The sequence below is a fragment of the Nanorana parkeri genome, unplaced genomic scaffold (assembly GCF_000935625.1).
Source record: "Nanorana parkeri isolate BGI_ZX_2015 unplaced genomic scaffold, ASM93562v1 scaffold477, whole genome shotgun sequence".
Taxonomy (NCBI): Eukaryota; Metazoa; Chordata; class Amphibia; order Anura; family Dicroglossidae; genus Nanorana; species Nanorana parkeri.
In genome coordinates, this window is record NW_017306745.1 from 72,510 (window position 1) to 95,950 (window position 23,441).

General features: G+C 44.3%; 1 protein-coding gene across 2 annotated transcripts in view; it reads right to left on the reverse strand.

Moving 5' to 3' along the window:
- Nucleotides 1-23,441, reverse strand: part of DYNC1I1 (dynein cytoplasmic 1 intermediate chain 1) — a 258,886-nt gene that overhangs the window by 22,644 nt on the left and 212,801 nt on the right. For both annotated transcript variants that reach the window (XM_018560772.1, XM_018560771.1), the window contains one exon: nucleotides 15,427-15,552. In XM_018560772.1, the coding sequence (XP_018416274.1) occupies nucleotides 15,427-15,552 (126 nt within the window). The remainder of the gene's footprint in view (nucleotides 1-15,426; nucleotides 15,553-23,441) is intronic.

Here is a 23,441-nt window from a genome sequence, read left to right on the forward strand (position 1 = left end):
GTTCCACTTGAAAATCACTATTGCACTGTATATGGACAAATCAGGAGACCACGTAGCCAATCGTTAATATAACATCTGGCGTTTAACTTTTGAGGTTTTCTTCAGTTGTCGTCAATGGTCTGGCTCCTAAAAAATCCTGCTGGCTCCTGGATTGGACAGACTGGCTCCTGAATTCCATATTAATTTGTCCATCCCTGCTATACCTTTTCTAGATGTGAAGTGCAATGCATCTATTTCAATACCATGTTGATCTATTCTACAAGAATCTACCACATGGGGTTTGAGTTGCATTAGTTGAGCCATTTCTATCCTCTCCCTTTCAGTGGTAAGCTCTGTTTCTGATGCAATTTTCTACAGTTGCTTTATTCGGCTCTAGCCGCAGGAATATGACATAACCTCTTCTAAATTATTTTGGTTTACCACGTCTTGATTAAGCAAAAATTTTCGCTTCATGTTATGCCTTGCCAATTTTCTCTGGATCCTAAGCTCTGTTGACTTGATAAAAAGAAATACAATTAGCCCCTTATGAAAACACAGGAAGGGATTCCCTCTGGATGTACTGTGCCATGATTTCGGGCCGTTGCGTGCCAAGATCCAGACTTCACAAACTTCATACAATGTGCTCTTTGAAATTCCCGGGATCGAAGATATTCTATAAACTCCATTACTGTAACACTGAGTCAGACTTTCACCAGACTCCCACAGTAAGGATACGGTGACCCTTCCCCTTCTCAAACCCCCATGAAAATCGTTGCAAAATGAATAAAGAGTGTATTTTTTTTTTGGTACAAAGCCGTTTATTGATGGGAGGAAAAACAAATATGGAGACAAATTGATCTGTTACGTTTCTTTCTAAAACTTTGACTATTATGCCATTGTCTTTTTCTCACTGAACAACATTATCAGCCCACAAATTCATTTCCCTTTGGTTCCCAATGAAGTCATTCTATAAATAGGCATCGGAAGGGCGGCTTTTCAGGATCTTAGTGTTACGCTTGCAATAGATAAAGGTTTGTATAATTGTATATAAAGCAGTGGTGGTCAACTTTCTTGATATAGGGAGCCTCATATACGCCCAGGACATCACCAAGGGGCCGCACAAAACATTGACAGGGCTATTCACAAAAGGGTGAAGAGTTTGAAGAAGTGAACAATCTAGGACAACGTAACTGAACTGGAAAGTGAGCTGAATTTGAGAATTTTTCCAAATCAGCTATGTTGTCCTAGATTGTTCACTTCTGCTGCCTTCTCCAAACCCTTCACCCTTTTGTGAATAACCCTGTGAGTGATTGTGATGCTACAGAAACCTTTAAGAGACTCAAGACCAAAGCAGGATATGGTCAGGACCATTTAAATAGTGCAGAGCACCCCTAGATGGCGCTGATGAGTATGAGTATTCCTATACTCGTCAGCGCCATCTAGGGGCACTAGCGCCATGTTAAAGGCATTCACCCGACATATAGTTTTATAAACAAAGCACTTAATAATAAATATTCTAAATATTGTGCAAATATTTAAACCTTAACCACTTGAAGCCTGGGTGAAACCCCCTTCCTGTCCAGACCATTTTTCAGTATTCAGTGCTGAAGAATTTGATATTAATTCATTTATTTAATGCAAAGCTTTACTGAAATTAATTTTATATAGTTTTTTATGGATAGATAGAGCTTTCTTTTGGTGGTAATTAAACACCACTGAGGTTTTTTATTTTTTACTATAGAAAATTTTTTTTATGAAAATGAAATGAAACATTTATGATCACCCAATATTTTGATCAAATATAAAAGACGGGGTCGCGTCAGGTGAATAGACACCAAACATGCCAAGCTTTTAAATTGCAAAAAAACACAATACACAAAATTGGCCATAGGCGACGCTATAAAAGCTTTTACCGCTCATCAGTTTAGTGTTATCAGCGACAGATGGCCCTAGACTTATTGCCCTCACTCTGACGTTTACGGTGATATATAACATGTGCGGCACAATCGTCTTTGCATGTAGGCACACAGACGTGTGCTTGCGTTTGTATGTGCGTATATGTGGGGGTGGGGGACTTTAAAACTTTTTTTAGTGTTTTTAATTTTTTTTTTATATATGACACATTTTTTACAACTTTTTTCCACTTAAAGTAGAATTAAAGTCTTATTTTTTTTTATACAGGGTGTCCCTATGACAATGGATTCATAATGCATTAAGGGTTTTCTAAAGAAGTATATGTAGAAGTAGTTTGATTCTGGCTCAGAGTGGGAGGAGTCACTGCTGTGATTGGTTCAGTTGTGTTAATCCGAGCTTGCGCTATTGAGCTCTATAAACAACAGGCTTACTTTCCAACAAGGTTGACTTTCTCTATGTGTCCCAGTGATCATTGTTACCAGGACTGAAAGATGGGGGGTGGGGGGGGATCCAAAATTCTGAGTTGCCACCAGAATAGGAACAAAGGGGAATTCTTCTAATTGGAAAATTACATCTGTCTAATAAAGCATTTACTTTACTTTGGTGGGAGTTACCCTCACTTCCTGTTGTATCTACAAGACAGGAAGTAAAGAGAAATCTCCCGCATGGGACAAAGCGAGCAAAGAAAAAAAACACAATGGTTTTCAGCCATTTCCTACGTATCCAAAATAAAAATAATCATAGGTTTAGATATACTTGAATGAACAAAATAAAAAACAAAACAAAAACACTAAACATTTCCTTGAAAGCTGAACTCCAGGAACTATCATTTAAAGAGGAAAGTTACCCATATCTTCAAAATACCAACAAAGACACATTTAGAAATGTTTAGTAATGACAATGTACACACACATACCTCTAGATAATTGCCGGCTTTGTATTATTTCCATACCTTGTTTTTCTTTTCCTCCCTCCCCATTCTTCTCACAGTGGCCATTTTTACTAAGGGCAGATTACTAGCCCTCTTTTTACTTTCTGGAAATCTGGCACTTGTGACTAGGACATGTGACCATGCACATCATCTCACGGGAGGATGACTTTCCCTGAGATCTCGTGAGATTACAGATGAGATTTCCCAGCAATGCTCTGCTGATGTTACCTTCCCAGGATGCAACGTTTGGGCACATCACATCACTAAAAAGGACCAGGAAGTGGAAAAACAATAAATGTAAGTAAAAGAAAAATATGTTTATTTAACTAACAGATGTAAGATGATTTCATATCAGCATGCAGAGCTAAATTCTGATGTGATTTTTAGTGAAAGGGGGTAAAGGTCCACTTTAAATATAATGAAATTAAATAGTGCAGCGCTATAGGTGGGGCTCTTCCTGGTGCTAAATGGATTCCAAAATAAGTATATGCTCCTCCTGATTTACAGGAGGGGGCAGAGACAAGACCAGCACCCTGCACAAGGAGAGAGAGCAGCAGTGACCAGTCTTTATTACAGGAAGGGCCGGAGACAAGACCAGTCATCCTGCACAAGGAGAGAGCACAGCAGTGAGCGGTCTTTATTACAGGAGGGGGCAGAGACAAGACCAGCACCCTGCACAAGGAGAGAGAGCAGCAGTGACTGGTCTTTATTACAGGAAGGGCCGGAGACAAGACCAGTCACTCTGCACAAGGAGAGAGCACAGCAGTGACCGGTCTTTATTACAGGAAGCTCCAAATGTCACACTGGATTACTGCACAGATCTGGAAGAAATACACAGAGCTGACCGAGATTCAAGTTTGAATACACATGACTCTTGTATGTAGAAGATATTTGCTTATCCCAGAGTTCAGCTTCCTCCAAGAATTGAGTGGGTTAAGGAAGCAGCTGCTATCATCTGCTCCAAGCCCGGCTCCCTTGTAGGAAGTGTCTACAGCGGCAGAAGCATATGTACAGTAGGAAAACATTAACTGCATTTAAAATTAGCTGTAGCTGAAGCCCTGTGATTTCATAGCCGATGGGCAGAATTGTTAGCGCATGACTCATGCAGTCATATTCCGTGTGGTTGGGGGACCTGCCTTCCCTTGCAAGGCATTGCCGAGCTCCTTAATAACTCGTTAGCATCATTATCTACACTGTCAGAAGGCATTACAATGAAGCATCCTCGGCAGCCCTTGCCAGTTTCCAATGGGCCTGTTGGTTTTATTGCGCTCTGTCGCGCTCTCACAATCCGCACTCATTTTTTCCCCCCTTTGTTCCTGGCTGGCACTGATAGTCGGAGCTGTGTCAGTAGCCATTTCCTGTGCGTTGTGTCATCTTAGGCACGCAAGCGAGAGATATATTTTGTCAAGACGCCCCGTGTCTTTGCTGCTCCAAATTTAGGAATATTTTTGATATTTTAAAAAAGTGCTCCACAACCGCAGATGCATCATTGGAATGCATTAACTATGCCCCCCCTCACCAAACTGCCACCGTCTATCACCAAGATGGCCGCCGGCAGTTCTCAATCAGATCGCCGCGCATGCGTGATGACGCCATCATGCACGCAGTGGCATCGGGCGCATAGGTGACACCTGGCCTCAGGACGCCACTGCATAGAAGTCAGAGGAGACAGCCTGCAATCTTCTCAGAACATGAAAACTGTTATCATCATCCATCTGAGCAGGCCCCTGGCATATAGTGGCTTAGTGGTTGAGGCTTCTTCCTTGCAGCACTGGGATCATCAGTTCAATTCCTGGCCAGGACACTATTCCATGCTCTCCCTGTGCTTGCATGGGTTTCTAATGACATGTTGATAGAATAATTGGCCCTAGTGTGTATGTGAGATAGGGCTCTTACATTGTAAGCTCCTTGAGGCCTGGGACTGATGTGTATGTAAAGTGCTACGTAAATTGTCAGCACTATGTAAAGGCAAAACATAGTTTAGCTTTTAAAGCCCCCACTCCGGGAACAATAAATCTTCCTGGAGCTAAGTAAGTTGAAAAGTCTGTTTGCCGTAAAGCCACCTGCCATAGTCTGCACTTCCCTCTTCTCCCCGCAAACCTTCTTGTTTACGTGATGGTGGAAGTCCTTTACTTCCAAGCCGACTCCGGCTGTAAGCACTGACCTTGTCGCTTTCAGTTGCATTTCCATCCCCCTCCCCCCGTGGCCAATCACAAAACGTTCTATGAGACCGGCAGCTATATTTCCAGGCCTGCTCTTGCTGTAAGCTCTGCAGGTCTCATAGATCTTAGCGCTTACGGTTGCATCTCCATCCCCCTCCCCTCCTGGGCCACTCACAACAGTCTGTATATAACAGTCTATGAGACCGCCAGCTCTTAAGGTGCCCATACACTGGTCGAATTTCAGCCGTTTTTTTATGTACCGGACGAAATTCTCAGTGTGTGGGACTGTTGGCTCCCTTTCAGCCGACATTCCTCGATCAGCTGATTGACGGGAGTCGGCTGGAAAATTTTAGATCGCTCAGAGCCGGCAGCAAATGAGCTGCCCGCTCTGATCGGGTATCCTGACGGGTGCCGGTGGCACCTGCCAGAATACAATGTAAACAACAGCGATTCTTCGATCCACACGCTGTTTGTGTTGATGGAGGAATCGAGTCCATTTTTTACGTTCAGCCCGCAGGTTTAACGAAACAAATTGATAGGTGTATGGGCACCTTTACAGCTAGGGTGGGCCTGGAACAACAGCTGAAACTTGATTTCCACCCGCAAGCAGATTTGCTGGGAAAAGAAGGCAGTGCAGATTATGGCAGGTGACTTTAGAGGAAGCGGTCTGTTCAACTCACTTAACTCCTGCAAGCATATTCTGCCTGGAGTTGGCCATTAACCATCTACCTGGTGTTCCACTTTAAGGTTCCATTCATACCTACGCCTGTGTTAACGCACATCTTTTCAACCGTTGAAGTGTGTTGCATTAAATTAGCCTATTGACTTTGAATGGGCCCATAATGAGCCCCAGCACAAAGCAATGTGCCTGCTCTGCTTTTGAGTATATCAGTGCACAGCACAAGTTATTCACATCTATGCGTTGAAATGCACCGTAACGCACTTTACGGCACAAAAGAACACGCATGCATAGGTGTGAAAGGAACTGAGGTTTACTTTTAATATATTCAACCCAGAATTAGCACAAGTGGAATGGATGAGCTCATCTGCGAGCTGGAATTTGTCTTGGAGACACGCACGTTGCTCATGTCGGCTTATCACGTTCACGGCTCTCCGGAATTCCCAACAAAGAACTCGTGGATTATTGAAGGATGTCTCACCATCCTACCTGGCAGGGAGAGGCCATTAAATTCCTGCGGACATCTTTACGCTGTCCTAAGGGTAACGCCACAAATGCAAACTTGTGAGGTGGAAGAGCTGAGCTTTGCAGAGCCAAGTCTGCGCAGAGTTAACCTGGCGGTGCTGTGTCCCCAGGGCTAATCGCGCAAGGCACGCCACAAGCAGATGTGATATCAGTGAGATGAAAGCCGCGCTGTGCGCTGCAAGGACAGGCGCTGTTAATTAGCGTGCCTTCCTTTACATGTGTTGCTACTATATTTTTTGGCAGTGAGTAAATAATCTTGTTAACATAACATGGCTGTAAAAATTCATACATCACCTCGTGAACTGCAAGTAAATTAACGTGTTCCATTGGCAGGGAACATTCCCCTTCCTCCCTCAAGACTAATAATCGCCATGTCGTATATTTTAGTGAATAAGGGAAAGCGGGGGCCGCGGGGTGGGAGCCATGACGTAAAGTCATTGAGCGGCGGTAGATTATACGCCCATCGCGAATGGCTAATGTTATGGGTCATGATCACAGGGCTGGGGTTCGGGTAACGACCAATTAGAGCGTTGACTGCCATATACAAGCCTCGGCTCTCTCATTATGAACTCCCAGAATGCCTCGGCCGGGACATGGGAATGAGGCATTTTTTAATTTTGTTCACTGTGGTAACCCATTAAGTTCCCATATTGTGAGTAAAGCTCCTGGACTATAGAGCGATGCTAAGCCCTCTGGATACACAGGCTGTACTTTGTTATAAACTTGATGAATGCTCTCTGGATAGGCTGTTAAACACTATAATGGCACAAGATGCCAACGTTTGCCAACTGGCTGGGGGGGTTTTTTTCTGTCCTTTTTGTTGTTGTTCATACATAATTAAGAATATTGCACATTTCAATGAGGCTGACCACTGGACATTTTTACATTAAATTCTTTCACATTTAATGTACAATTAATGTAGAATACCACCAAAGTGATTTAAAGAGGAAGAATAGTGTGTAGCGAAGAACAGCGAGGACAAGGGGACATCAGTAGTGCATGGAAGAAAGAAGACTTTATCATCACTTTTAAGAGGAATTCTTTACAGTAAGAGCAGCTGAAGGCTTTTCTGTCTGCAGGAGCTGAACCACTGCTGGAAGTGTGCTGCTCTCCCTTTGATCTCAGTGCAGAGACCCACCATGCCGGTCCCAGGCCCGCATGGTGGACAGTAGAGCCCAGGTTAGCTGGCAGCAGCAGCAGTGGAGAGGTGGGTGCCCACATACTCCCATGCACCATTCAAGCAATTGGGCGGCTCTATAGCAGTCCGAACGCTTGTATGTAACAGTCGTCGCTGGCTGTTTAAAATGTTTACAGTGTCCTGCTCATGCGTGTGCTAGGAGGTGCACGTGAGCAGAAAACAAATTGCGGGCGCCTCACATCCAAGGGCATCTCCAGCCTTGTGACGTGTCCCCTGCACAGTGTTCCAATCAACAGCTTTTTCTCCAGTGGATTTACTGCAGGCTGGGGCATAGGACGAGCTCTTGCTCAGCTTCAGTGGATGGCAGATGCAATGCTCTAGGTCAGACTTTTCCACCCAGCCCCTTCAGTTACAGGGATGGGAGGAAGAATGAATGGACTACAAGTGCGATGACCACACTTGTATCACATTCAGAACTAGAAGTCCCTCTGCCACGTTAGGTTTCTCCATGCACAGATCCATTCAAACACATAACTGCGTAAGATTAAAAAAAACTGTAAGCGGTGTGCGGTGAGCAGAACCCTGAAGTGGGGGGAGGGGGAATAGGGGTGATGTGACCATGTTTCATGTTATACTCTGCACATGGGTGTAACAGGAAACATGGTGTTAAAGGTAAACTTAGCTTTTAGGGCTCATTCAAATGGTCGTACACGTTTGTATGGCATGCACGCCCGTAAAAAGACCCGATCCCAGAAGGGACAGGTACTGTGTGTAATTGCACCCAGCAGCCTGCTCTTCCCTATGGGAGGATACGTGTGCAAGCAATTGCACGCTGTCTTGCACACACCCGAACCCGCACATCCATGTGGGCCCGGGTGTCCGCACACTGTCTGTGTCCCAGTCTGGACAACCAGACCCGCGCGGATGTGCCAGTCCAGGTGTGCATATGACAGCGCGTAATTGTGTGCAGCCGCGTCCTCCCATAGGGAAGAACAGGCTGCTGCATGCAATTACACTCAGCACCTGCCCTTTCCAGCATTGGGCCCGTCTGAATGAGCCCTTAAACCCCAAACTTGCTCCATTAATCGATGGCTAACACAGTACAATATTATTCTAGGAGCCTGTGTGTGAAAAATTTTAAAACTGGTCCGGCATGGAAAGGATTAAAAGGTGTTACTTTTTTTATTCCCCGTATGTAATCATTTCTCCTTAAAAATATAAATCGCATCTGTCAAACTGTTTAGATTACATGTGAACTTGACAACACCTTCCAATGAAATATCACATGGATATTAGTACGATTTTACAGTTTGTATAATGTTACAAATCATTTCCACATATGTAAGTATATGGAAACAGCCTCAGAGGATAAACAAACACACGCAGGGAAAATGTCAGAGTGAAAAAACGCCAACCACCCTAAATCATGGCGGAGGGGTCAGTTAGCCCATGGAAAAAAACATGCATTGGTTCAAATCTTATTCAGACATTTTTTCTCTCTGTGGAATGCTTCATCCGGGGAGGGTTTACAAGGTAGCTGTAATACTCTGGAAATAGTTGTGGTTTGAAGGGTGACTAAACACAAAGTGGGAGCTGATCTGACATGTAAAACTATTCGGTATAAACACTGACACCATATAAAATGATTTCCACTTTAAAGCGCTGTGCAAACTGTTAGCGTTATATAAATCCTGTATTATTATAATAATCATAGTAATAATTAGGGATGCACCAATACCAGTATCGATATGAGTGGGGATACTGGGCATGAGTACTCGTGAAAATGCCCCGATGCAAAGCGCCAATACCAGTGCTTTAAATTTTTAAATACATTCGGCTGCCGTAAGGTCCCGCTCTTGCTGGTGACCTTGCCGTAGCCTTGTGGGGACCTCGTAGCAGCCAGGGGACCTCAGTGCCGGCAGCTGCACATGTCATCCTCCTCCTCCCTTCCGCCGCCCGCGAGACCTGGCACATCGCTGGGGAGACCGCGCACAGCCGGGGAGAGACCCAACACATCACTGTCTCTCCTTGCTCTCTCTCCTGGCTCTCTCTCCTGGCTCTCTCTCCTGGCTTTCTCTCCTGGCTTTCTCTCCTGGCTTTCTCTCCTGGCTGTCTCTCCTGGCTGTCTCTCGGAGCTCTCTTGGCTGTCTCTCCTTGCTCTCTCCCATGGCTGTCTCTCCTTGCTCTCTCCCCTGGCTGTCTCTCCTCGCTCTCTCTTTCCTGGCTGTCTCTCCTCGCTCTCTCCCCTGGCTGTCTCTCCTCGCTCTCTCTCCCCTGGCTGTCTCTCCTTGCTCTCTCTCCTGTCTTTCTCTCCCTGCTCTCTCTCCTGGCTCACCTTGCTGTATTTTGCAAACAGTGCATTGCAACAGGCTGTGTAAACTAATATTCTTTGATGTAATACATAGCACTTCAACCACCAGTATCCACCAGAAAGGTGTCAGGGAGGTTGGCTCAGCAGGCTCAGGCAATCATGTGTGCACAGCTAAATAAATATACCAAAATGGAATCGGGCAGTGGGCGAGAAATAAACAAAGCTTGCAAATTAAAATAGCCAATAGCAGGCTGACTATTACACCTGCCCACTGCCCGATGTCAGTCACAGAACTCTCTCTCTCAGGTCTGCTTCTCTGCAAAAGCAATAGCCAGTCTGCTATTGGCTTTTTTAAAAATTGCTATAGCCAATAGCAGGATAAACATTTTGTCGGGCAGCAAGTATTTTTTTAGGGGGGTAACATTTTTGTATGAGGTGATCGACGCTGGATTGATACCGTGGGACATTTTATGTTTTTGTTTTTAATAAAGAAATTGTACGCATGCTCGCCCCTTTCCCCTTTCCTGCTCTGCAAAGCTGCTGCTCGGATCCAGGGTCTGGTATGGAATTTTATAGGGGACCCCCACGCATTTTTTCTGTTTTTTTGGCATTGGGGTTCCCCAAAAACTTAGGTCTGATATGAATTGCCGGGGGAACCACACACTGTTTTGGGGTTTTTTTTCTATTGTTTCTGTGGACTGTCAAAAGTTAAAAAGTAAATATTGAATGTCACTTTTCTGCAACATAATTATCATTTTTAACTCATCCGTAATTATCGAAAATGTTAGGATTCGTCCGATTCCAAATGTTGAAATAAATTGACTTTCAGGCCCAAATCCCGAAAAACGAAATAAGGAAACATCCGAAGCAAAACAAAACAAACCGAAATGGAATTTTTTGCCGGTGCACATGTCTAGAGTTTAATACTATTTAAGGCTGAACTCCAGGCAGATATGGTATATAAGGTAGATGAATGCAGCTCTGTATTCACTCAAAACCATAAATTGTATTTTTTTTTTATGTAAGTACCTGAAATTGACTTGGTATCAGTCTCTTGCAATTGCCTGTAGAGAAGATCAGACTGTTTGCCTGATGAAGGGACCCCATGAGGACCTGAAACGTTGTTAGTTTTGTAATAACATGAACATGCGTCAGTAAAAGACATATTGGTATCACAGTTGGAGTGCTGGTGACTATTCTTTTCACTGTTCTCAACGAGGCACCATCCACTTGTCACTGCTGAAGCCACCATGGACTTGTTTGGGATCCAACAGTCAGGAGTGCGATGGGACATGTATGATAACTGCCTAAAAAGAAGCTCATTGTTTTTTTTTTTACTTAAAGCTACAAGCGAGAGGCATCACAACACTCAGGTGTGAGCGGGTGCCATTGAAAATAATGGGATGCTTCATGTTCAACTACCCTGGAATTACTGGTTAATGGTGCCTGAACATGAAAATGTTGCATGTAGGACCCTGGAGATACCGGCTACCCAGAGAAAGAGCCATATTACTATAAATCAGCCTTTCTCAACCAAGGTGCCGTGGCACACTGGTGTGCCTTCTGGCTTTGTCAGGGGTGCCTTCAAATTTTCGCACAGTGTCATGCATTTCCATGGTGCAGACGAGCAAGCCAACATCAACATGGAAATTAATTACGTTAATCCAGTAGGGTTATATCCAGGACCTCCCCGAGCAGGCAGAAGAGGGCAGGAGCCCACCTCTGTCCAGACCTGCCCCGCGTCCCGCCCCCTGCCATTGTGGCTTAGCTGCACTGTAGGGAAGATTAAAAAATAGGACTCTGATGTGAAGGGGGCTTCTGATATGAAAAGGGGGGACGGGGAGGATGTGAAGAGTTGTTTGTTTTTTGTGTGGGATCCCCCTTAAAATCCATACCAGACCCTGTATGTCTGTAATTTGATGCTTCTATAATGTCACAGTATATATATATATATATATTTTTTTTTTTTTTTTATGATTTTTTCCCTCTACCTTTTATCATGAAAAAAAACTATTACTGTGCTCAGGTCAGGTAACTCTGTCTAGGCTAAGATGATGTCACAGGCCTGCTGTCTTCAGGAGGAAGAATTTCCTCAGTCTCCTCTCCCCCAATAACCAAGATTTACATGAATGTGTCATCTCTGCGTTCGCATCCTAGTCCAAGGTGTGACTGCTGACCTGGGATGATGCCTCAAAAAGTCTCCGTCCTTCAGGAGAGAAAAGCAAATGAAGGCTCTGTTGAGAGGTAATAAATACCTGGAAGTATTACACTTACATATTACTAAGCATGCTTAATGTTAACAAAAATATATCTAATGTATATCTGATGTCGGGAAGGGGTGTCACCGGCTACAAAGCTTTTAAGGTAAGAAGGCAGAGACTTCCCATTCATTAGCCAGCTGTGTGCCCGCTTTACACTATCTGCAGAATAAAGCAACGATTATCTACCATGTCCCCTTTTCTGACATCTTCTTTCCTTTCTGAGCATCTAGTGGACTAGAACTGCACCTCCTTTTATTTAAAGGTTTAGTCCATGTTTTGCAAAAAGTAGTAAATGCAGCAATGGTGATCAGATGATCAATGTACATTTACTAATACAAACTGGTGTCATGTCACTGCATTGCCGGCGCTCTCTGCAATAAAAAGAGCAAATAGTAAATGCTAAATTTGGTAACTAAAAACAACCAATCAGAAATCTTCTGTTTATTAACCTCACTCCAATAAACTGAAATCCAATTGGTTGATATGTGCTAATGAACTTTGCACATGACCCGTCCATCGATCTGTTACTATAAACTTGCATCCGTGCAATCCTACTTACAGATCATATATACCTGCAATCCAACCCAAGTTGGGACAAGCCTTGCTGTCATTGCACAAGAGACCTGCAGACCGTAACCATGTTACATAATGTGAGCATAGGGCAAGCTATAGTGGACTTGAGTATGTTGAAGAAATAAAAATAATGCCCAAACCAATAATGGCACCACAGCCCAAGCCAAGACTTGTTTCATTAAGCTCGCCTCACCAAGTACCCAATATGCTGCGATGCCCCATTGTTACCAGCAATAAAAGATCCTGTAAAAATGACATTATAACAGGGGTAGGCAACCTCGGCTCTCCATGAGGCATTGCAAGACTGACAGCCACAGGCATGACTCCCAGGGGCAGAAGACAGCTGGAGTGCCATGGTTGCCTGCATTAGAATAACAAAAAATTTACCAAAAGTAACGGAGTCTGCAAAGTATTCACATACGCTGAAGCAAGATGTTTGTTTGGGCTAAACCGCTATTAATGACGGCGGAAGTTATTTCACAACTCCCAAAATTTCCACAAGCAAAAACAGGGAGGATGCATCAGTCCCCTTAACCGAATCCACATGTCAACCAAAGCATGGCCATTTCTCCTCGGCTTCACCCCTAGGAGTCGTTATTTGTGCCAAGAGCTACAATGGTTATGCCAGAGGTCTACCAGGACCCAGACAAGGGTGCAGAAACACCTATAAAGCCTTCAATGGCTGCTCAGTGATCAGAAAAAAAAAGTATAGATTCCCTAACCACAGCCTTCTACTTCCCAGTGGGCAGAGATTTACAATGAGGGACATAGTGATGCTAAAAAATGACTTGTCGTTAAAACTGACACCAATCAATAGGACCTGTCACCTTGACTGTTACCGTTCCTCATCTCCTTGCCAACATGCCTAGGTCACATGGACTCTGCTAACTAATCATTAATGTAGGGGTATTCTCTTCCTACAGCAGAGAGATAAAATTATCAAAAGGGATCTCCCTTTGTACATAACTATATAAAGAAATGCAGGCAAAGCTTTTCTTTAACCCTTGTAGTGGGGCTACTCCCACACTGCAAGGGTTAACTGCTCATTTTTGAGTAGGGAGGAAAATAAAAAAAAGTTATACTCACCTGATCCTCAGAGCCGCCTGGCTCTTAGACCGCTACCTTGAGCCTCCCTCCCACTCTGCTGCAGCAGTCTAAGGTCCCCGAGCCATCACGTTCTATACACAGTGTATAGGACTTGAGGATCCCAAGGGACATACCATCTCTGCGGCGGGGGAGGACAGGTTTGAGGGAGCACTATAAGAGCCAGCCGGCTGCTAGGTCCCGGTGAGTATAACTTTGTTATTTTTGCACCTAGATGAAAACAAGCACTTAACCCTTGCAGTGCGGGGGTAGCCCCACTGCAAGGGTTCAGAAAAGTTTTGCCCAGAGTCTTCTTTAAAAACTTGACATAGTTAGGAAGTTATTAACTCATTAAGTGACAATGATAAGACTAAGCCATCCTGTGAAAGAAAGAGATTAATTTATTACTTGTCTGGCGAGCGGCGGGTCCCTCCTTCGCTCTCTTGCAGAGCACCGCTGAGTGCTATGGTTCTTCCTACTACTGCATCCTGCAGTGATATAGGGACCGATGGAAGGAACCACAGAGTGCAGTGGGGGACAAACTCAGAGGTGCTGGACATCAGCATTGCTCGCTACAAGGATGCTTTAAGATGATCTCTTCCACATGTTTGTCTAAGCAAAACTGCAAAGATTATAGTTCTCCTTTTAAGTGTATACAAAATGTTTACTTTTGAGGACGGGTTAGACCATCTCCCAATTTTTCTCATGGTCTGTGTACCCGCTAAGGAGATTCACTGCTCTATTTGTTCTATCACCATGGCAGAAATGATTGGAAATCCAAAAATATACAGTTGTTCAGAGAACAAGATGGGAAATCAAATGGGGACGAATGTTCTGGTGAAAACTGTCTAAGGCGGGAACTCCCCTCACGTTGGAGAGATTTCCTGTTGCGTCTCCAAGACGGGACATGAGGGGAAATCTCCGCAACAGGACAGAGACAGCAAAAAATCTGATAGCAGTTTTAGCCCTTCCCTATTCTATCCAAAGCTACAGAAAAGAAACGTTTGGCCATACATACACCGGAGGCCACGGGTTTGTCAGATTGAGGTAGGTATGCATCTATGGAGGGGGAGAGTGGGTTAGGTTAGGGAACAAAAGGATAAGCACACGTTGTCTTAAAGTACACTTATCCTTTAAAGTGACACTAAAATCATGAGTTAAATCTTAAAAATTGTCTCTGTATTGCCTTGGGGGCCACAGCTTGCTGCTGGATTATAAATGCCATTTGCCTGGTAAAAAGCGCATTCTCAGCCATTGAACTAAATACATGTGCATTCTCAGGAAGGTCAGAGACCAATCAGAAGTCCTCGTTCTGCATACTTGTTTCAGGTCAGTGAGAGGCCCCGGAACCAGCATTTGCAGATGAAGAATCCAACAATGAAAGCCCATACAGTATATATTTCTCTAATAACTGTTTTCCTGTAAAATTAGAAACTACAATGGTATTTTTCATAAAGAGGTTAGGACTGGCAGCCCCCAACCCCCCTCCCTATGCATCTTTCATGACTTGTTTCTCTTCTTAACAATAACCTAAACAGCTAAAAAATATGAAACTAGATGAATTTTGAATAGCTGGCATACTTCCTGGGACAAATCTTCAAACGCTGGCAATTATGAGATCCCTGTTCGGCATTTATTGGTCGCATAGTTTACGTGACCTACAAGCTTGTACATGCACCTTATGCTTCATACTGTATAAAGTATAAAAAGGTTGGTTAGTACTCTCGCCTTGCAGTGCTGGTGACTTCAATTTCCTCCAGGGATGCATGGGGTCTGCATGGTCTCTACAGGTTAGCTGACAAAAGTTGGCTCATTATTTCATTTTTTTGGACTGTGAACAAAATCATGACACAACTCTTATTTGTGTTACCTCTCCGACATCGTAAATCCAAATCCGGCCCTCGGAATCCCCGACCGCCACCTCTCGGCCGCTCTGAGCCCAGCGTACCCGGTTCAGCGCAGACGATCCTTCCACAGTTGTGCTTGCAGTGGGAACCTTTCATTGTGCAGAACAAAAAGAACATAAATATTGTTACTACGATTGCTGAAGCCCAGAGAGGCCATATTTCCAAGTAGTTTGTTCATATTAAATATCGTTTTCTTTTTTTTTTATTTCCTCTTCAGATACAGTATACCCACTTAGATAAGTTCACCACCCCCTGCAGACAGCTTCTTGTAACATAGATGGCTTTGAGATGGCAAAACAAGGATTTATTTTTCTGTAATCCACTTCCAAAGGGCAATGGATGTAAGCCATGAACATTTTTCTCAGTGTTATGTGCAGGAAATATGCAAGGAAAACCACAACAGCTCCCATCTCATATACAGGTATGGCAGCTATTATCTGCAAAGCCAGGGACTCTGAGATTTCCGGATGAGGGATCTTTCCATAATACAAAGATGCCGCCAGTGAGAGCAAAGAAGTGATTTTCCTTCATTGTTCTGGTGGCTCTAAGTTGGATTTCTGGGCTGTGCCAATCAATACTGCCCTTTGGTTAAATAAGTCAAAAGGTATCACAGACATCTCAACTCTCCCAGATGTTCCGGGAGTCTCCCGCTATAAAATATCAGCACCCGGACACATTTTCTCCTGAGAATGGTTTCCTCTGCTTTATCTAGCAGAAAAAAACCTTGTCCTGCTATCTGTTTTTTTTTTTTCTTCGTGATATCGGGGCCGCCGTCAGTCTGAAAAAAAAAGGCATAGGAATGAATAGCTAGATTGCTATTGGCTTTTTCAATTTGCAATAGCAGACAAGCTATTGCACCTGCTCACTGCTGCTCTCAATCAGCAGAGGTGGACCTGAAGTTCTCCATCTGGTCCTCTGCTGACTGGCAGCAGCAGAGGGCGGGCGCAATAGCATGGGAAAATTCCCTTGCAATGTGAAAATTGCCCTCTTTGCCTTAAGTAAATCAACCCCATTGAATCAATTATTTAGCTGGTACTGGTGCATTGTACTGGTGACACCCGGATTGTAAACAAAGCAATGTTTAGCCTAGCCTGGACTTGCGATGACAGTTCATAAAAAATGGGGAAAGAAAAGACTAATGTGTTTTAAAAAAATACAGTTATCCTTTAATAAGGGGGTGCGGGGGGCAATAATAAAAGGCATAATGCAGTCACCCTGGATTTTAGTTTAGAGTGGTAAGAGCAATGAAAGATGATTGCCGATTGGTTGCCCTAAGTGATTGCACTTTACATTGATTGGTTGCCATAAGTGATTGCAATTTACACACTGCACTTTGGCTCTTTATATTGGATACTTTATTTAAATGAATAAATCAAAGAACATTACACGTTTTTGTTCCTGTTTTAAAAAATGTTTTGGAGTGTTTTTATAAAAAAAAGACCTTTGTCTTCCTCAAACTGCCCGTAACACTCCATACCCGCACTCACCTTTTTAGCAGTAACTCCGCAGATTGACTGCAGGCAGGGCCATTCGAAATGTACATGGGCCCAGAGCAAAGGTGATTGGTGCGGGCCAATCCAATTTTATAACACAGGTAAAAAAGTAAACAAAAGAAATGTATGCTGTAATCTTCAAAGGCAACATGTCAGGATAGAGCTTTCATAGGCAACTCTTTGTTATTTTAAAGTGACACTACACTCAGGAGTAAAATCTTAAAAATACATTCCAGTCACTTAACTATTAACAAAAAAGTATCTTATTTGTGTATCACTCGGCTGTAGATCCTCCAATCATCTCTGAATTGGTGCTGACACTGTCCTTCCTTCCTTCTGGAGGGGGGTACTTTTGTTCCCCATGGTCCCTGAGTGTGTTGTAAAGTTGTCACAACTCCAAGCTCACTCCTATGAGGGACTACAATCTCAATACAAATTAGTAAACTAAACATGAGATTGTAGTCCATCACAGGAGTGAGCTTGGAGCGGTGATTTCTTTACAACACACACAGGGACCATGGGGAACAAAAGTAGCCACCCCTCCAGAAGGAAGGACAGTGTCAGCACCAATTCAGAGATGATTTGAGGATCTACAGCCGAGTAATACACAAATAAGATACATTGTTGTTAATAGTCAAGTTACTTCAATGTATTTTTAAGATTTAACTCCTGAGTTTTGTGTCACTTTAACTGTGCAAACTCTAGACTTGCCATCCCTTATTTTGCTTTGCTACATAATCCTTTGGCTTCCAAAGACAAGTCCTATACATTATGGCTGCTGCCTGCTATCCTTTTTAAAAGGGGGAAAAGAAGGTAATCAAACCTAATTCACAAAAGGAAGAATGCAGAGCAAACATCAAATTGTAAAATGTTTATGCTTTGGAGCAAACATTTAAGACAAAGCACACATCAACAGGTGTCTGTATGTACCTATAACAGTCTGTCCTTTCCTGGAGATCGGCTTCAACCACCTGCCATCCCACTAATTGTAATTAAACAGCCGGATGGCAGATGCATTAGGCCTGGTGGGCGTTTGTTAACGTCCTTTCCCGATCCCGCTCGCTGGATGCCTAAACACCAACTTTCTGATAAGTTGAGTTTGCATTCAGATCCGTGTGACTCCCAGGGCAGAGGATGGAGGAATTGCAGAATAAGAGTCACACATGGGCTCCCCTGATGGTGCTTTGCTTCAAACACAGGTCTTGCTTTTTACTAAGCTTTATATGTGACAGGTTTAAGTTTTTTTTTCCACAAAGCCACAGAAGCAGAAAAGAAAATCCCACTACAGTTTCACAGTGGCAAAAAAGTATTGTGGGGGAGGTCTGGGACATTTTTTTCATCATTCTGGGAGAAATGTCACAGCCCCGTGGGAACAATGTTAAAGTAAGACACAGTGCAAACAACTATACAGAAAGCCGAAATGCACACAAGGAGGAATTTAACAAAACTGGAGCAGACAAAATATGGAGCAGTTGCCTATGGCAACCAATCAGCTTCTCTCTTCAGTATGCTCACCTAAGCTTTGAAAATGAAAGGTGGAAGCTGATTGGTTTCCATGCACAGCTGCTCCCGATTCTGTTGGCTCCAGTTTTGATAAATTCCCCCTACAGGGGTCTATTCACTAAGCTGCCGAAGGATCTAGCCGTAGCTTCGGCTGATCCTTCGGCTAGCTATAGCTCGTACAGCTCCCGAAGTCGGCCGTGCGGCTCAGTCGAGCCGAAGGCATATGCTTCGGCTCGTCTGAGCCGAGGTGAAAGCCGAAGCTGGCCGAGTGGCCGGCCAACAGCCTGCTTCTGACAGCAGGACAGAGCCAGCCGTCATCTTACGGCTGGCTCTGGCCACTTGCAGAGAGATCAGCGCCCCTGTTTTTTTTTTTTTGACGGCAGCAGAACCGCCTGGCCAATAGAAAACAGTTAGGTGGAGCTAGCTGTCACTGCTAGCTCCGCACAATCGTTTTCTAATTTTTTAGCTATTTTTCTGTTGTGCTCAGTACCTCTGTGGAACCGTGCAGAACAGCCGAGCCGAATGCCGCTCAGCGGAATTCTGCTATTTACTCACTGCTGTTCGGCATCTATGAAAATAGACCGAACAGCAGCGAGTAGCCCGCCGGAGGTTCGGCTTAGCCAATCCAGATGTTGGATCGGCTGGGTCGAACTCCTTCTGGGTCGGGCGAACAAGCCACACGAAGCCACCCGATGTACGGCTGATTTCAGACGATATACGGCTGGAATCAGCCGTACCAGCCTAAAGTGAATAGCTGAACAGCGTTCGGCTCACTTCAAAACAAGTTATAATTTAAACAGTGTACCAAATAAAAGCCCCAATGGTCTTCAAAATATATAAAACATTCTTTAGTCAAAGCCATATTGTCACCCTTAGGGGTTGCTCTGCTAGTTAACCAAAGCATGCTGGCACTGCTAGTGTAAAAAAATTTTTTTAGGTGTGCAAATTAGCGATATTGTCACCGTTAGCACTGCTAGTTAAGTGAAGCATGCTGGCACTGCTAGTTAACCGAAGTATGCTGGCACTATTAGTTAAAGGAGAACTATGGGGTTAAGTCTTTTCCCCATAGTTCTCCTTAGGGTAACGGGAGGACACAAACTAGCGTCCTCCCGTCACCCTAGGCTCAGTATACCGCAAGCTGTAGCTTGCGGTATACTGAGCCGCCGCAGTATACCGCAAGCAGCTGGCTGCGGTATACTGAGACGACGCAGCTGAAGCGGATCCCGACAATTGTGCCGGGATCCGCCCAGCTGCGTAACTGACAGCTGGCTCTGCCTATCTAAAGGCAGAGCCAGCTGTAACCGCCCCCTCCCCCGTCCATTCCGCTAGTCAGCGCTGGTGGATCGGAGCGGGGAATCCAGCCCCTCCCCACCGGTATGTGTTCGCTCACCTCCCGATCTACTGAGCCGACCTGTGACAGTCTCATTGTCACAGGTCAGCTAGAACTGAGGTGAGTGAAAAGCACTCACCTCATAGTTCTCCTTTAACTGAAGCAGGGGCGGAACTGCCGCCGGTGCCGGTGTACCGGGGCTGTGGGGGGGCCCAGTGGGGTCCGGTCCTGGGCACCGCCACAGCCTCAGTGTGGTCCGGTCCTGCAATATGGGGCAGTGCAGGGTCCAGGTGTTGGAACACCGGGGCCCCGCACTGCCGACAGGCTTCTCAGTGAGGGGGCGGGTCCTGTGACTCACCTCCCCTCCCAGCTGCGTACCTAGTAACAGGCGGCGGCGGGAGAGTAGACGTGTGCGTTACACTGTAATGTTCCCTATTATACAGATGTTCCTCACTTACCGACTTACCTGTTTTGCGACCACTCGCACTTACGACGGAGCGCCGATCGACCTCCGACCTTGCGCGTCAGCGCCAGTGCGCCGTGTCGCCGGCGGAAGTGGTGTCCTCCGATCTTCATTGCGGGTCCTGGTAAGTATTTTCATTGCCCGATGTACAGTACACTGTTCGTTACTGTACATCGGCAACGCTATACAGTACTGTACTAATGCAGTACAGTACTGTATAGAGTTCCTCACTTAACGACCAATCCGTTTAACGACCTGGTCGTAGGAACGGAACTCGGTCGTTAAGTGAGGAATACCTGTAATCTATTTCTCTGATTACATGATTACAGACCGGCCTCTGTTCTATCAAAGTTTGAGACCACGTTAGAATGTGTGACCGGTGACGTGGTCACACATTTTAACGTAATCTCGCCCAGTTTTTCGGTAATGGAATAGGTGAAGCATTCCAACGTTTTCTCCGCTGTTCCAGGGCAGATCGGCATTGCAGATGGTATGTGCAGTAGAACCGATCTCCCCTGGAACAGCTGTTCGGCCCTGAAATGTCACTTCTATCCAACTCTGAGTGGGGCGGAATGTGAGATCGCAGTCGGATAGAAGTGACATTTCAGGACCGATCAGCTGTTCCAGGGCCCTGGAACAGCTGGGAAAGTGCTGGAATGCTTAACCTATTGGCGGTCACACATTCCACTGCCGAAAAACTGGGCGGGATTACGTTAAAACGCGTGACCATGTCATCGGTCTCACATTCTAACATAGTCACAACCCATGTGAGGGGTCCGTGCAGCCTGGGGGGCTTCTTACATGGGTATCAACTGTATCAGGGCGGCATGGCAGAGGTGACAGGGGAGGGGGTGGAGGAGGCCGAGCCCCAGCAGCAGCAGGTTAGAAGAGTTGGGAGGAGGTGCAGGGAAAGGGACCCCGACGACCAGACCACTTGGGACCCTGCAGAGCCCACCATATAGAGTCTCAGATGGGCTATGCAGGATCTATTGTGTGCTCTGCAGGGTCTCAGGCAAGTCCAGCATGCTACTGCAACATTAGAGACTGCTGGGGGGGGCAGTGTGATGCAATCCCGCGCCCCCCCCATCTTGGGAGGGGGGTCCAAGATAAAATCTTGCACCAGGGCCCTTTGGTTATTAGGTCCGCCACTGAACTGAAGCATGCTGGCACTGCTAGTGACACTGCTAGTCAACTGAAGCATGCTGACACTGCTAGTTAATTGAAGCATGCTGACACTGCTAGTATAAAACATTTTTGTAGGTGTGCAAATTAGTCATAGCGACATTGTCACCCTTATGGGTGGCTCTGCTAGTTAACTGAAGCATATTGGCACTGTTAGTTAACTGAAGCATGCAGCTGAAGGTCTGAAGCATGCTATCACTGCTAGTTAACCGAAGCATGCTGGCGCTGCTAAATTTGGCCCGGGAATCCAGCCATCAATGCCCTCTGGCCATGAAAGGGTTAATAAAACATTTTTTTTTTTAACTCAAACTTATTTTTGTAACTCTATCAGCGGCCAAGCACTAGGTAATGTTTCAGTATAGCTTATAATAATTAGTCATGCATGAAAAAAAAACCAAAAAACGAAATTGTCAAGCGGAAATGTTGTTGGATAATTCCTGGACAACCCATTATAAAAACAGGCCTTGGTTATAAAATCATTCAAGTCAAGTGATGGACATTGGGTCTTTCTACTGTTTAAAGAGAGTGGAAAATATCTTTTTACGTATGACCGGCTTTTGAATTTACATTTTTTTGTGACGCATAGTTTAAAAAAAAAACACCGACTGGTTTTACATATTAGGAAGTAAAAGTAAAAATGACACCATAAAACAAAAAGACAGACGGCTCTTCCACATTGCTCAGTAACATCGCTCGTTGTCGGCGGGGTAAAGCACGCTTTTATTTTCTAAACGATGCAAAAAACATAGCAGCCAAAAGATATCGCTGGACCGGCCGGGGGGAAAAAATATTGAAGCATTAAAGAAAAAAAGTAAGATGGATAAATGGGCCTTTTGTGTCTGATTGAATAAAAAGTTTGAAAAGAAATGCCAAAGTGAGCTGGGCATGAGTGGCATTGCAGGTTTGTCAGCAGTCGCCAGCTGTGCTGTGCACGGCCACTCAAAACAGGAAAATGTAGCGCTAAATACAGGGGTGGGGGTTTTGTGTGACACATTAATATGGGGATTCTCGCAGCTTCTTTTTGTCGGAGACTGTTCGGCTGAGCCCGTGCAACTGAATCTTTGATGCCCAGGACAATGCTCTCAGCATGCCCAGCCATACATTCTACAGAAGGCTGACGAACAAGTACTCTACAATTCACCATGTGAGTTAAACTACTGTACTGACACGGGCCTTTAGCAATTGTTTGAGGTAGCAATTGGAAGGGGATGAAAGTACTATTTTATTTAATACCAATACTATTGTGCTGTACTGTATTCAACTGGTTGCAGAGTGCCTGCATTTCTTCATGCCAGGTTTTTATAACATGTTATTTCATGGTGGAAGTGATTTAAGCTCCGACGATAAAGTGTATTTATGTAAATGCCATGTACCAAGCTGTTCGCTGGGTCACGCAGCCGGAAACAAAGGCCAAAATAAAGGAGATCAGTTAACCCCAGCTAGCAAATGAGCCCTAATCAGAAAAAATATGAACAAATATAAACTGTTAATGTGATTGACCCAATAAAAAATAAAAAAACATACATTTACAACAAAAGGAAGGTGATCACTTAACTGCAGCGCTGCATTTTCAAATGAGCCACAATATTTGTAAACATATTCTATATCATTATTTTTATTCTACCCTAAACTTAGCAACAACCATTTATTTGCAACAAGAATCCAAAATAAATTGTTTCACTTAGGGATACAAAAATCATCTTCCATATATTTGGTAATATAAATACTATGTAACTATGTATAAATATACATATATTTTCTTTCATACATTAAGCACAATACATTTTTTTCTCTTACTAAAACACAACATACATTTATTTTTTCATATTTCACAAAAAAAAAGTGACAACTGAAAGCAGAAAACAATATTTTATAAATGTATTGCTAATCATTTTTTTCAAGTCAGTTTTTAACTTGGATTAGTATACAGTTTCCAAAGCTGTTCTGCAAATATAAAATGAAGCTCTTTTGTGACTGAAACCTCTATTTGTACTGGATGGGTTGTCA